The sequence below is a fragment of the Brienomyrus brachyistius genome, chromosome 21 (assembly GCF_023856365.1).
Source record: "Brienomyrus brachyistius isolate T26 chromosome 21, BBRACH_0.4, whole genome shotgun sequence".
In the NCBI taxonomy this organism is placed as follows: Eukaryota; Metazoa; Chordata; class Actinopteri; order Osteoglossiformes; family Mormyridae; genus Brienomyrus; species Brienomyrus brachyistius.
This window is the reverse complement of record NC_064553.1, coordinates 18,005,323-18,018,401: the sequence shown is the minus strand read 5'-3', so window position 1 is coordinate 18,018,401 and position 13,079 is coordinate 18,005,323. Positions and strand designations below refer to the sequence as shown.

At 45.6% G+C, this 13,079-nt stretch overlaps 1 protein-coding gene across 2 annotated transcripts; it reads right to left on the bottom strand.

The window, feature by feature from the left end:
- Positions 1–400: 400 nt before the first annotated feature.
- On the bottom strand, positions 401–5,480 carry nmnat3 (nicotinamide nucleotide adenylyltransferase 3). 2 transcript variants are annotated; one of them, XM_048989354.1, is made up of 5 exons: positions 5,425–5,480; positions 4,109–4,276; positions 3,423–3,606; positions 2,306–2,379; positions 401–1,575 (listed from the first exon to the last, which is right to left on the bottom strand). In XM_048989354.1, the coding sequence occupies exons 2-5, from the start codon at positions 4,212–4,214 to the stop codon at positions 1,154–1,156; spliced, it is 786 nt and encodes a 261-aa protein (XP_048845311.1). In that variant the 5' UTR covers positions 4,215–4,276; positions 5,425–5,480; the 3' UTR covers positions 401–1,153. The 2 variants fall into 2 exon arrangements, with proteins under 2 accessions (XP_048845311.1, XP_048845310.1); XM_048989353.1 differs by having other exon boundaries at positions 5,327–5,475.
- Between the last annotated feature and the right edge of the window lie 7,599 nt (positions 5,481–13,079).

Genomic DNA, 13,079 nt, shown 5'->3' with positions numbered 1-13,079 from the left:
TTCTTTCTAGGGGTTTGACACAAGTCATCATTCAGCAAATAATACAGGGGCACGCACTCATCCATTATCTACAACCCCCACCGAGGGAGGACAGGGTGACAGTGACCTTGGGGCCACAGCCAGACATCCTTGATGGGACGCCAGTCCGTTGCAGGGCACACACTCACACAATATGGCCAATTAACTGACACCAGTTCACCTTTCTGAAAATGTTTAACGACAGGAAAACGGGGGGAACACACAAACTCCATAGCCGAGACCGTGGAGATGTGATGCTGTCTCACTCAGGAAACACACCCCCCTGTTCAAATTTCACCCATAACATAATGACTCATTGACTCTCTGTTGATAGCTTAGAGCTGTAGCTCACTGATGCCTTAACATGCACAGGGGAGTGGAATGATCTGTAAACAAGATGGATTTAATAAGCAGAATTATTTGCATTTACTTATATACATTTATTTACTTGCCAGATGCTTTTATCCAAAGCAACGTACAAATGAAAAAGCAGGGGCTGCCAGACCCTGGAACTACTCGGGTTAGGGTCTTGCTCAAGGGCTCAATGCTGATATAACTCTGCTGACTACAGGATTTAAACCAGGAACGTTCAGATCCAAGTCACAGCCTAGCCCATGGAGCCACATACTGCCCACAGTAAAGGGACAAGGACTCATTGAAGTTTGATTCATGTTAGGTGCTAGATAATCCTGGAACATATAGCCCATTAGTTCAGGGACTAAGCAAGGTATATACAACCCATGAATATCAAAAAAAAATATATATGACAGGTTAGCACTAGCATTTGTGATTGCTTTTTGCCCGACTTTGACAAACAGCAATGTTTCAACACATAACCATCTTGCATCCCACAAGTTCCCAGCATCACATACGTCAGCAAACATACATGCATTTTCCTGGATTTCTTTAGTCGGAGGATTAATATCCCAACCCCAGGAACAAAGACAATCTTTTTGTTTCTCATGTAGGATTTCTCATATAACCCCAAGAAGGAAAAACTGCTGGCTGACTAAGAAGAATGAGGACAGGAAAAATGGGAAGGTCTCAAAAATGAAGAATAAAGGCGTAATAAGCTGGGACCAAAGCAGGTCCAACCAGGAGTTCAACACACTGCTCATGATTCAGGTTCAAAGAGTCAGCTGTCATTCAGCGGCTCAGAGGGCGCCCCCTGCTGTCCGAGAGGCCTCAGCACACTGTCTTTGTTCCTCTGCTCGCTCTGCCAGGTGTACAGCTGGTGCTCCTGGACGTACTCGATTACAGCGTCTGGCAGCAGGTACTTAACGCTGAGGCCCCTTCGCAGGGCTCGTCGGATCTCGGTGGCGCTGGTCTCGTTTCGGACCCACTCCCGTACCAGGAAGATGTTGTGGCGGTGCTGGAAGAGGGTGTCGGACTCGTGCACGGCCCGGTCGGCCTGAAGGTCGCCGCGACTGACGCACACGAGGCCGAAGTGGCCCACCAGCTCCTCCACGTGCTCCTCCCGCCACAGGCCCGGCACGCGGAACGTGTCCAGGAAGTCAGCGCCGCACAGCAACTTCAGCTGGGGGGGTTCTGAGGAGCCTGGAGGCACGTAAACACAATGGCGGTAACGCTGCCCCTGCTAATGCCGTTTATCCCTTTTGGCTCATAGGTGGGATAATCATGGGCAGGGACTGGAGGGGAAGGACAAACGCAGCAGTGTTTCAGCATGAGACATTCAGGCTTTTTTCCCTAAAATCAGCTGAATCTGTGCGTTGTTTGAATTTACTTTACATCTAAATCTAAGTCAGAACTCACCTCAACCTTCAGCTGGGTGGGTGTTAAGAATGGATGGATGGAATCAGATTTGTGTAAATTAAATCCAACTGCATCCATCCACAATTCTGTGGTCTAACCTCTTATCCTGAGCAGGATGACTACAGGAGGATTCTGGTATATACTGGTATAACTCACATTTCAGGGAATTATTAATATAGGAATTATTTAGTTTTCACATATCCCATCATGCTTTGCTATGACACACACACACACACACAAACAGGGGAGAATGTAGCTTGGGGCCAGAGTGCAGGGTTTATTTACACAGCGCCCCAAAGCAGTTTTCGAGTTATGGCTCTTGCTCAACTGGCCAGCAGTGATATGTTCACTCTGTGGGCCGCGGGATTGAAACTGATGACCTTCCTCCGAAGGATAAGAAGCTACTGGGTGAAAAAATATGAGTAAGACTGTCTTAAACGGAAGAGCTGAGTTTTTTATAAGCTGCTAAACAGGTAGCTGGTTTAAGGTCAGGGCTGGGGCCGGGAAGCCTTACCTTCAAGGCTGGAGTGGGGCATCTGGAGGTCTGCTGCTGAAGGCTGCTGACCCAGAAGCTTCTGAAGGTGGTGCCTACAGGGGTTCAGATTGGCAGCGGGGTGAAAAGCAGAGCGGCAAGGAGGTCAATGAGAGCAGTGTTGGACTAAGCCTCTTACAGAGGCTCGAGATGATTCAGTCTCAGGCCCCCCTCCCCTCCCCCCCCCCTCATGGGACACAATAGGCTGTTTGAGGGTGTAATCAGCTTGGGATTTCTGTATGCGCACATTAGAGTGGACCCCTTTCACGAGGGGATTACAGCTGAATGCATGTGAAAACCCTTCAAGGATGGAAGTAGCAGCAGCCCCATGTGCGCTGGTCACGGGTTCGAGCAGACATACCCGTGAGAACTCTGTGCATATGTAAGCGTGTACGCCAGTGTACGAGGCTCAAAATCAGCTGGGCTGCTTTCAGAGAGAACAACAGCCACGCTTCCGTGTGACCCTCACCCTTCCTCCACTAGAGACGGAGGCTCAGTTTAAAACGCGAGGCAGCATGACGGCCTCGGCCCAAAGGCACCTGGGGGGCAGTCTGTTTCAAACAGCAAATGTACAGCGAATGCGGCCGAGAGGATGAGCACGGACCCTCATGCCCAAGATCAGAGCTTTCCACCTCAAGACAGATGTTTTACACTAACAAATACAGATGGGGAGGGGAATATCTAGGAAAGTATCTCTGAGAGATCATAAAAACTGGGCCCTGTGTTGAGGTGAAATGTCTTCTAGGGTAGCCCCAGCCTAGATCCAGGCTGACCGTGACCGTTAGATAGCAGGATCAGCCAGCAGCCAGCACCTCACCGAGGTCAAGGGCCTTGCTTAAGGGCCAAAAGTGATGCATTCACTCTGTCAGTTGTGGGAATTGAACTTACAACCTTCTGGATACAGGTACCTAACCGACTGAAGCACACACCACCTAACACAGGATGCCACTGTTCCCCAAAAATTGTACAGATGTATTAATGCATGCATGTATATGTTTTTATATATGTATGCATCCCTCGACCTATCTCTAAAGCTATTGATTATTCTCTCCTTCTCAAGGGCATCATTCATTCTGCCACAGCACTGCCCCACCCCCACCTCAATGTGACAATGGTCTCGGTCCAGTCTGGCTGTCGGCTCTCCCAGTCGTCCACGGTAACCCAGTCAGAGCTGTGCAGTGCCAGCCTTGCCATGGCAACTCGGTGGTGGGCTGGGACCAGGCCGCGCTTGCCATAACTGTCGCTCACGGGGGACACTATACCCCCCACAACCCGGAACCGACCTGAAAGGAGATGGAGAATGCGGAGGGGGTGGGGGGTGGAAGGGCTTCGAACCCAGACACTGTCAGGCTGAAGTATTCAAACAGCCAAAAATACACCATGAAATAACTGACTGCTAACTGTAGATCTGAAGCAACTAGAAGAGCAACATCACTGACTACAAATGTTTTGTTTGCCAGGTATGTAACAGCGGATAATGCTACAGTTCCTGGGTTAGCGGGACAAATGCTGCCTTGAGATGTGAGAAGTATATATATTCTCTCTGCGTGTGCATGGACTTCCTCCAACACTCTGAAAAAAGGCAGCACAGTGAATTTTAGACTGTCTGTATTTCCTCTTGCGATGCTTACGATGAACCGGAATCCTGCCCATGGTCTCGCCTGCCTTAAGATGGATGGATGTTTTCTAGATATATGAGACCATCTGGACAGTTTATGATTTCTGCATCTACATGACTGGTTGTGGTACCTCTCCCTGCCAGCAGGAGGCATGAGCAGAGCCTACCTGTATGGTGCATGTGGTCACGGGCCAGTTCAAACAGCCTCATGTGCTGGTTGGTGATTGGGTTGAAGGAGCCACATGCCAGTAGAACCAGAGGGATCCGACCCATAGCTCTGGCACCAGAAGCGGGGTGGGTCAGCCAGAACTAATGCCACTGTAAGGGTGGTGGGCCTAGGAGGGGTGCGGATGACCAAAGATTAACAGCCTGTTACAACAGCGAATTCATAGTGACTACTTTGCTATGAGGAATTAGCCTGCTTTATATGTCTACAAGGGTCAGGCAGGTAAACGGCTCATTATTATACTCCAGACCCTGTACTGTACAGGCAGTGGCGTGACTTGTTACAATTGCCGCTGGGTATTCTGAGCTGTACCATCGACAAGGATTTAGAGTCTGAAATAATCTGCCCATTTTAAGTGCAACATGCCCCATAGAAACAGCAGTATCTTAGGCACAAGACGTTTTCCACAGGCAGGGGAGGGTCGTGACCTTATTCGATTCCACCGTGGCAAAATCTAACCGTCAGCAGAAACACGCAAATCTGTATTTTCCGCAATGAAACATTAATTATAAGCAACAATCCGGCATTTAACAGTTGCCTAATCATTTCTGGAATATGCTTTTCCAATTTACCGCTGCGTAGGTCAAGTAAAAAAAAAAAAACTTGTGGTGTAATGTACTGTGATGAGGTGCAAATAAGCTGCATATTACTAAAATGCTTTACTGGCACAAAAACAAATCCTGCATTATAATCTGGATATAAGCACCAGGTCCCCAGCCTCGGCTCGGTATTTAGACAACATGGTATCCTGGTCGCCACACCGAGGAACTGACAGTTTTGATGTACTAATCATAGGTAAAATGATCGACCTTACTTGATCGTGCTTGACCTAGCACTGTCCTAAAATGTAATATGGGAAAGCACCTCGTCGGTGCGTTTTCCCGTGCTATAAACGGAGGCAAAATAATTTTGTATTACCGTATCGCAAAACGACCTGGACAGCTTATAATACACGTGCTAGTTCAAAAACGAAAATATAATCAATTAAACCAATGATAGTATTTGTCGACTGCATTTTTTGAAAATATTAACCGGACCCTTTGCTAGCTAGCTTGCAATTGTTTTGGATAGCAATATCATTTTAATATCAAATACACGTGATCCGTTAAATTCCGGAAAGGCACAATGATAAATATGTCTATTTATTAAGAGGCAGTACCTAACAGTTTTCACACTGTTTTATCTGGCTCCAATGTGATATATAGGGTACGATCGCGCTCGGCAGCCCGGACCCCGACCGGCCGCGGTTCGGATCACCTTCCTCCGCCGCTGTGCTGCACCTTCCGTGTTCCGCCGGACACCAACCCTTCAGGATACGCAAGAGACATTTTTACGTATAGTACACCCCCTGGCGGGAATTTGGTTTCCCTTCGTTATTTAAATGCATCATGAAATGAAATGTTCTCAAGTTTTATGAAGACGATCATATACACGCATACAGAATTTCTGTACCGTGATACTATTCAAGCGCAGACAATTTCCAAGACCTTGTAGGTATTACAGTTCCTTCATAATGTGATTGTCGCGGTACGACGGCATTAAATATAAATGTAGTTAGGTGGATTCATTCTATACCGTTTCATTTCATTGTACTTATGCAGTCTGTCTGGAAACTAAATGTAACAAAAGAACAACATGAATCTTAGTTCTCTGGATAAAGCGGCTAGAAGAATATAATCAGCTTCCCAGTTCATTTTATAGCTCATTTTAAAACGTGTCTGCTGTGGGCAGGGAGCTCTTTAGAAGTGGGTGCTGTGAAGGACAGATACGGTCTCCTTCCAATTTAAGCTTTTACACATTTTTCACAGTTCCATCACCCAGAGGAAGACGTTCGACCCCTGTTCCCCTACCCACTCCCGAGAGCTTCAGCTTGGACTAGGAGGTGCTGTAGTATGATACCGTTATGGTGTTGCTGTCAAAGTTAGAAAAATTGATTTTTGAGAGAGAGAGAGCGAGAGGGCGAATGCTGAGGATGAGGGACTGCAAGTAGCCTGCATGATTGGAGGGGAGCGGAAGTAGCGGAGAGAGAGAGGGCGGATAGTGGGTGAGAATCGCGCAAACGACATGGCCGATTTTCTCTAAGTTTCGGCTCCCTGACTCCAATGAGCTTTTAGGAGATGATTTTGATGATTCACAGTAATTATATGGCGCATTTATATTCTGTCCACCCTCCTCGTGGCTTCTGAGGCACTCTGCCTTGTCATTAGTCTTCGTAATGTGTTTTGTTCTCCAAATTGGTATTGGCTGTATGTGCTATAAGCCGTCATGGGTAAGAGCATTTGTTGAATGAACAGATAATAAAGAAAGGCAGAGGAAGAGAAGAGATGGCAGAGGTTAAAAAAACAGGGCTACTTGATTTTTGTTGTATTGCATTCAAGCCATTGTCTTCCAGCTGTCCTCCACACACCATAAAATTCTTTTAATGGAGTTAGAAAATGTCTTGCTTTTATTCAAGTTTTGAGACATTAAAGCACATGTTTGGGTGATGGTCTGCATGGTTTATTCGCTACTTATTTGTCTTTCTCCCAAATATATATGACAGAGCATAGATCACCCTCAGGAAGCTATTGGGGCAATGCCAATTACTGCTGATCTCTGAAGTGATTCTGCATGAATCATCTGGTTTGTATGTTACTGGCATGGTGACGTCTTTTCATGAAATACCTGGGCCACATGCGCAAAGAAACAAATGAAAGGCAATGAAACCAATGAGAGGCGATGAAAGATAACAGGAAGGTGATCAAACTGATAAGGTAGAACTGCAGTGTTGAAGCTATTGATACACTCTATGGCCAAAAGTAAGTGGAGATCAGCTTGTCCAGCATCTCATTCTGAAACTAAGGGTATTAACGTGAAGTTGATTGGTCCCTTGTTGCTATACTAGCCTCTGCTCTTCTGGTGAGACTTTCCATGAGATGTTGGAACATGACTGGTGGGATCTGTTGCCGTTCAGGTTGGGTATTGATGCTGGGTATTTAGGTCACTTTTTGTGAGTTTGTGTGACTGACTTCACAGCTGAACCCAGATTTTCGCTCCACTTGCAGTTTGCCGATACAGTGGGGAAGAAAAGTGGCAAGATGGCGTCCTGTGAAAATGCCAAGGGGGGAATTACTAGGCTCTCCTGTACGACCCATTGTTCTGCTAATGTCTGCCGTGGAAGGTTGTGTTACTGTGTGCTTAATTATACGCCGGTGCCAGCAGTTGACCACATAATTTTGGCCATTTAATGTACAGTTTTTTTCTCAGAGGATATTCCTGTGTATTTGGGAACCTTGTTGATTCTATCTTACGTTTACTTTATCATTTATTCTTATTGTCATGACCCAGCAAGTCTTGGGAAATGTCATCAAGGTTCTGCCCCAATTGCTGGCAGCATCAACAGGCTTAGTCACAGTCCAGGTTCAGGCTCTCTGTGAATTCTTTCCTTGACTGTGATGTCTTTCCCAAAATAGTTTGGCCAGAACCGAAGAAACAATGTGATTCAGGCTGTTCTCTTCTCGGACCCACAGCCATTTACCCTGAGTAATCTTTACAGACTGAAAATCTTTGAAAATGTCACCTTTCTATGTATAGCCCACTGGCTAATTTTGAAATGGTTGCTTTGACTCCTATGGCAGAGACTCTTCTGGATATTTTGTCATTGAATTGGTGTCCATATGGTCCCCGCTGCTGTCTGAGATGATTACCAAGAAAGGTATTTGGGAATCAAACATATCGGGTAGAAATGGATGCAATAGAAGTACAGAACTTCACTGAAGCAGTTAGCAGACACTAGGCACTGGTCAATCACTCCGGAGAGCTTAAATAGAATAGCTTTCAATTATTCATAGACCATGCGAAGAGCTGTACACCATTTTGCATGACGGATGTTCTATTAGATATTTTTGCAAGAAAATATCTGCAGAGATAGGTGAAAAAAGACAATTAGGTTTCTATTTTAACCAAGTCTTTCCTTCTGCATGACTCAAACATAAAACCTGCATATTTCAACAACTGTATCAAGGTAGAAGAGATGCTACCGATCCGTTACCCACTACCGGTATTGGGCCAATTTTGGCAAAAAATGCTCGCTCAGATGTTGGGGGGGGGGGGGGGACAGATTCGATTTTCCACCAGAGAGAGACCTAGCCTGAAATATTGTGAAAAGGGTCGGATCCCTCTGGTTCTACTGGCAGATACCGTAAACAGAAGTGAGGGTCTCATGATGACTAGCTGTTCAGCATCATGTGCGTCGGAGCTGTCATGTCGACTTTACACTGAAAACAACGAAACTGCAAACTGAAATGTATGTAAGTCTATTGCTGATAGAGTATGTAATGGCTGATGGCTGTAAGATTGTTGAGGTTGTTTGGCCGAAGAAGGAGACCTTATGAGCTTGGTTAACTAGTGGGCCTCATGAAGCAGCTGACAGGTACCGGCAGGCAAGTGGAAAATGAAATTCGCCCTGGGTTCTAGATGGCTCTTGATGTTGTTGGGTTATCTTGGCCGACATACCCCTTTAACATTATGTGGACATCGGGGACAGTGCCTTTAGATGGGCAGACTGGGGTGGTGGTTCCAATCTTTAAGAAAGGGGACCAGAGGAAGTGTTCTAACTTCAGGGTGATCACAGTCTTCAGCCTCCCTGGGAAGGTCTATGACAGGGCACTGGAGAGGAGAATCTGTCTGTTGGTCAAACCTCGGATTCAGGAGGAACATTGCAGATTCCGTCCGGGTCACAGAACACTACCAGCTCTTCACCCTCACAAGGATACTGGAGGGTTCATGGGAGTTTGCCAAACCAGCCTACGTATGATTTGTGGACTTGGAAAAGGCATCTGATCATGTCCCTCAGGGGGTCCTGTAGGGGGGTGCTCCAGGAATATGGGGTGCAAGGTTCATTGTCATGGGCCATCAGGTCCCTGTACAAACGGAGTGAAAGCTTGGTTTGCATTGCCAACATGAAGTGGGACTCCTTCCTGGTGGGTGTTGCACTGCCCGTCAGGGCTGCCCTTTGTCACCAATACTATAGACAGAATTTCTAGGCATAGCCAAAGGGCAGAGGGGGGTTTGGTTGCTTTTTGCAGATGACATGGTCCTGTTGGCATTGTCAATCAGTGACCTGCAGTATGCACTAAGACGGTTTGAGGCTCAGTGTGAGGTGGCTGCCATATGGTTCTCGACCTGGGGTATGAACTGCTGCCCCAAAGAGGAGGAGTTTAGGTACCTCAGGGTCTTCTTCATTAGTGAGGGAAGAAGGAAGCAGAAGATTGACGGACGGATCGGTGTGGCGTCGGTACCATTCTGTCGTGGCAAAGGAGGAGCTGAGCTGGAAAGCTCTGGATTTACCAGTCGATCTACATTCCTGCCCTCACCTATGGCCATGAGCTGTGGGTAGTGACCGAAAGAACGAGATCACGGATACAAATGGCAGAAATGAGTTTCCTCCGCAGGGTGGCTGGGCTCAGCCTTAGAGGCAGGGTGAGGAGCTCTGACATTCGGGAGGGATCTACTCTCAGTAGATAGCTACTGCTCCTCCGCAATGAAAGAAGCCAGTTGAGGTGATTCGCCACAAGACCGGGATACATAATTTACCACGTTAAGTGAAATGTATCGATACAAATATTTAATTTAATGCTTAGCAATTGGTAAAGTGGAAATGAATACTGGATGGGTATCAGAATCGGCAGGTACTCCAAATTTAAATATTGGTATCGGACCAGCAAAAAATCATATCCTGCCATCTATGTAAAAAGATGTTACTGAACTAAAGTCAGGATCTTAGGCGGTACTCCTCACATGTGGGACGTCTGCAGGGTGCAGACACCACCGGCTGTTTCCAGCAGCACATCTATCCAATTCTGAGTATCACCCACTTTAAGGATGTCAAAAAGCTACACCATGCATTGGCTTTTGCTTTGGTGTTCCATTGCATTTGCCGCTGTCCTCCTGCAGAGGTGGTTGCAGCACGGTCGCATACGTCTTGTCATCCCTGCTCTTTGTGTCTATCCGGGAGGGTGCTGTAAGTCACTTTGAATGTTTTCTTACTGAATAGATGTAAACAGACATACAGACAAATGAATGGAAGACAGCCCTGAAACACAACTAGTGCAGTGATTAAGAGGACTGAGTGCGAATGGCTTTTCAATCCGTTTGTTCTGAAGGTAAAAGGGCGGCCAAATAATATTGGATTTCGGCCAAGCTGGTTGTTATGGGAAAGTAATGCCATTATCAGAATTCTCCAGAGGCTTCCTGGAAGCTGACATTTAACTAGAAAAGAAAAATGACCCTCGACAGAGCAGAAGGAAAGGGACTTGGCGAATTGCTGATTATTCAAACAAACGGCAGAAGAAAGACTTACTACTGTATTTTTAAGGACTTATTAAAATACAATACCCAAGCAAGATAATGTTCCTGCATTGTAATGCTGCAATCAGGTTCTGCATTAAATGGCATGGGGAAAAAATCCGGATATTTCATGTGAATTTTTCTTTCGTTCAGCTGTGCAAGGTAGCACAAATTAGATAGACAGACAGACAGACAGACAGACAGACAGACAGATAGATAGATAGATAGATAGATAGATAGATTAGGTAGGAAGCAAGGAGGGGATGTTGTGTGCCGGATGGCAGGATTCCCCAACAGAACCTCTTAGCACAATGTGGAGGAATGAGCTAGTAGGCAGGGGCGGCATGGTGGTGCAGTGGTTAGCACTGTTGCCTCACACCTCTGGGACCCGGGTTCGAGTCTCACCCCTGGGTCACATGTGTGTGGAGTTTGCATGTTCTCCCCATGTTGTCATGGGGTTTTCTCTGGTTTCCCTCCAGAGTCCAAAGACATGCTGAGGCTAATTGGAGTTGCTAAATTGCCCCTAGGTGTGCATGTGTGAGTGAATGGTGTGTGAGTGTGCCCTGCGATGGGCTGGCCCCCCATCCTGGGTTGTTCCCTGCCTTGTGCCCATTGCTTCCGGGATAGGCTCCAGACCCCCCGCCCCCAACCCAATAGGATAAGAGGTTTTGAAAATGGATGGATGGAGCTAGTAGGCAAATGCACTCCAAGACTGTGCCCCCTGGAGGAGAGGGGCAGGATTGTTCCCTCTGTTCTCCAATTTTGCCAACATGCTCTTTTCTGCGACAAGTGATGTAAAATAGTACAGACACCTGCAAATCCTCAGCTCTGCACCACTAGAGCAGTCCAAAGAACCCTCTGCAAGAAAGGTTGCATGAAATAAATAAAGTAAATTTCCTCTGTTATTTGCGCTGTAAAGTGCCCTTCAGCACAGACGAGGCGATGAGGCTATTTTAGCGTGTAGCTCAAGACTGCTGCACAAATGCAAGCTGAACACAACCATTCAATCTGAGCAGGACTATAAAGGTCAAAACACAAAATTCATGCTCTTCTCTGCTTCATTAAGTGGTTGAAATTAGCTAAAAACAGTGATATTTCTTTCTACAGCAGTGATATAATGTGTCTATTATCCTTAGTCATGAAAAAAACCCTATTCTGTCTTTAAAAAAATGTGGCACTATGTGAATACTGGCCACTAAACCTTTTACAGAGCCTGATCCAAGACTGAAAGTGCTTTTGCGTTCCATCTTGTTAGACGATAACAGAATCACTGAGTGTTGTGTGGATGGATAACTACCTCAGATAATCTAATTAATATAGACAATGTTTTTCCCTTAAATTTAAGGCCAGTTACAATGATAGTACACAACCCCCAGCAACATATAAGAGGATTAAAGTAATGTTGAACAAAAGTCAATGAAGTGGACGGACACATAGAGGAATAACACACACTTAACACAGGAAGATGAGCTCCAGTACGAGACTAGCTGTTCATTCTTTTGCATGTCTTTCCTCATCTTGTGGGAATTCATCTCCAGGACGATATTTGCTTGTAGTTCCCTCCTGCAAGGAGCAACACTACAGGGAATCTCTGAAGTGATTGAAAACAGCCCCCCCCCCCCCCATCCCCCCCCCCCCCCCCCAGAGGAAACCTTGCCTAATTCACAAGAACATGGTACAAAATAACTAGCAGTGAAATAGGAAAGACACATCTCTTTTGCAAAGAAATACTCTGGGGGCATTTAAAGATCGAACAGGTGGCTGTGCCTTGATTTGCATGAAATGGCATTTGCCAAATGCGTTTGCCTGGCGCAGATATATTACTAATTAAATTCAAACTGAAAAGCTTATTGTTCTTTTTAACAAGATTGTGAATTAGAACAGCTTTATGTACTTTTTAAAAAGAAAGGATTTTACAAATATTTATGTGAATTTTGTTTTAGGTTACATGTTTCGTTATTTGCCCAGTCTTGCGGTACTTGTTTATAGGTAGTTAAATATGAAACCGAAGGGTACCTGAGTCCATACGAAGATTTATATAAGGAAGACTAACGATTGATGGAAAATGCAGCGCCCTCTGCTGGTAACGGAGCGCCTTCATGCAGCAAATGCGCGGGAGCAAATCGGTTTCTGTAACTTGTAGAGGTTTGTACATTGATATGTAACCAATTGCTGTGAAAACCAAAAACAACCCAAGAATCACCGTTAATCGACCTAATGCTATATGATGGGTGAAGTGGAATTTTCAGCTTGAAATAAAACACGTGATTATTGTGGAAGGTGTTACGAAAACTGTTAATTTATATTCCGCCTCTAATATAGATTAATTTCACTTTGTAAATGTTAGATTTGTTTTATGTTGATGAATAAATCAGAGCGAGGCGTCTGGTTAAAGTGACTTATTGACTTCACATTCACATAATGCAAGCTGGTCACACTCAGCTCATCGAAAGCTCGTGTACTGTTAAAATGCACGTCCCTGTACATAGATGCTTCGTTTAATATGGTGTAAAAAGTAATATTGAAAAGGGTGACGAACAATGTGTGTGTGAGAAAGAGAGAGAGAGAGGGAGAGAGAGAGAAGC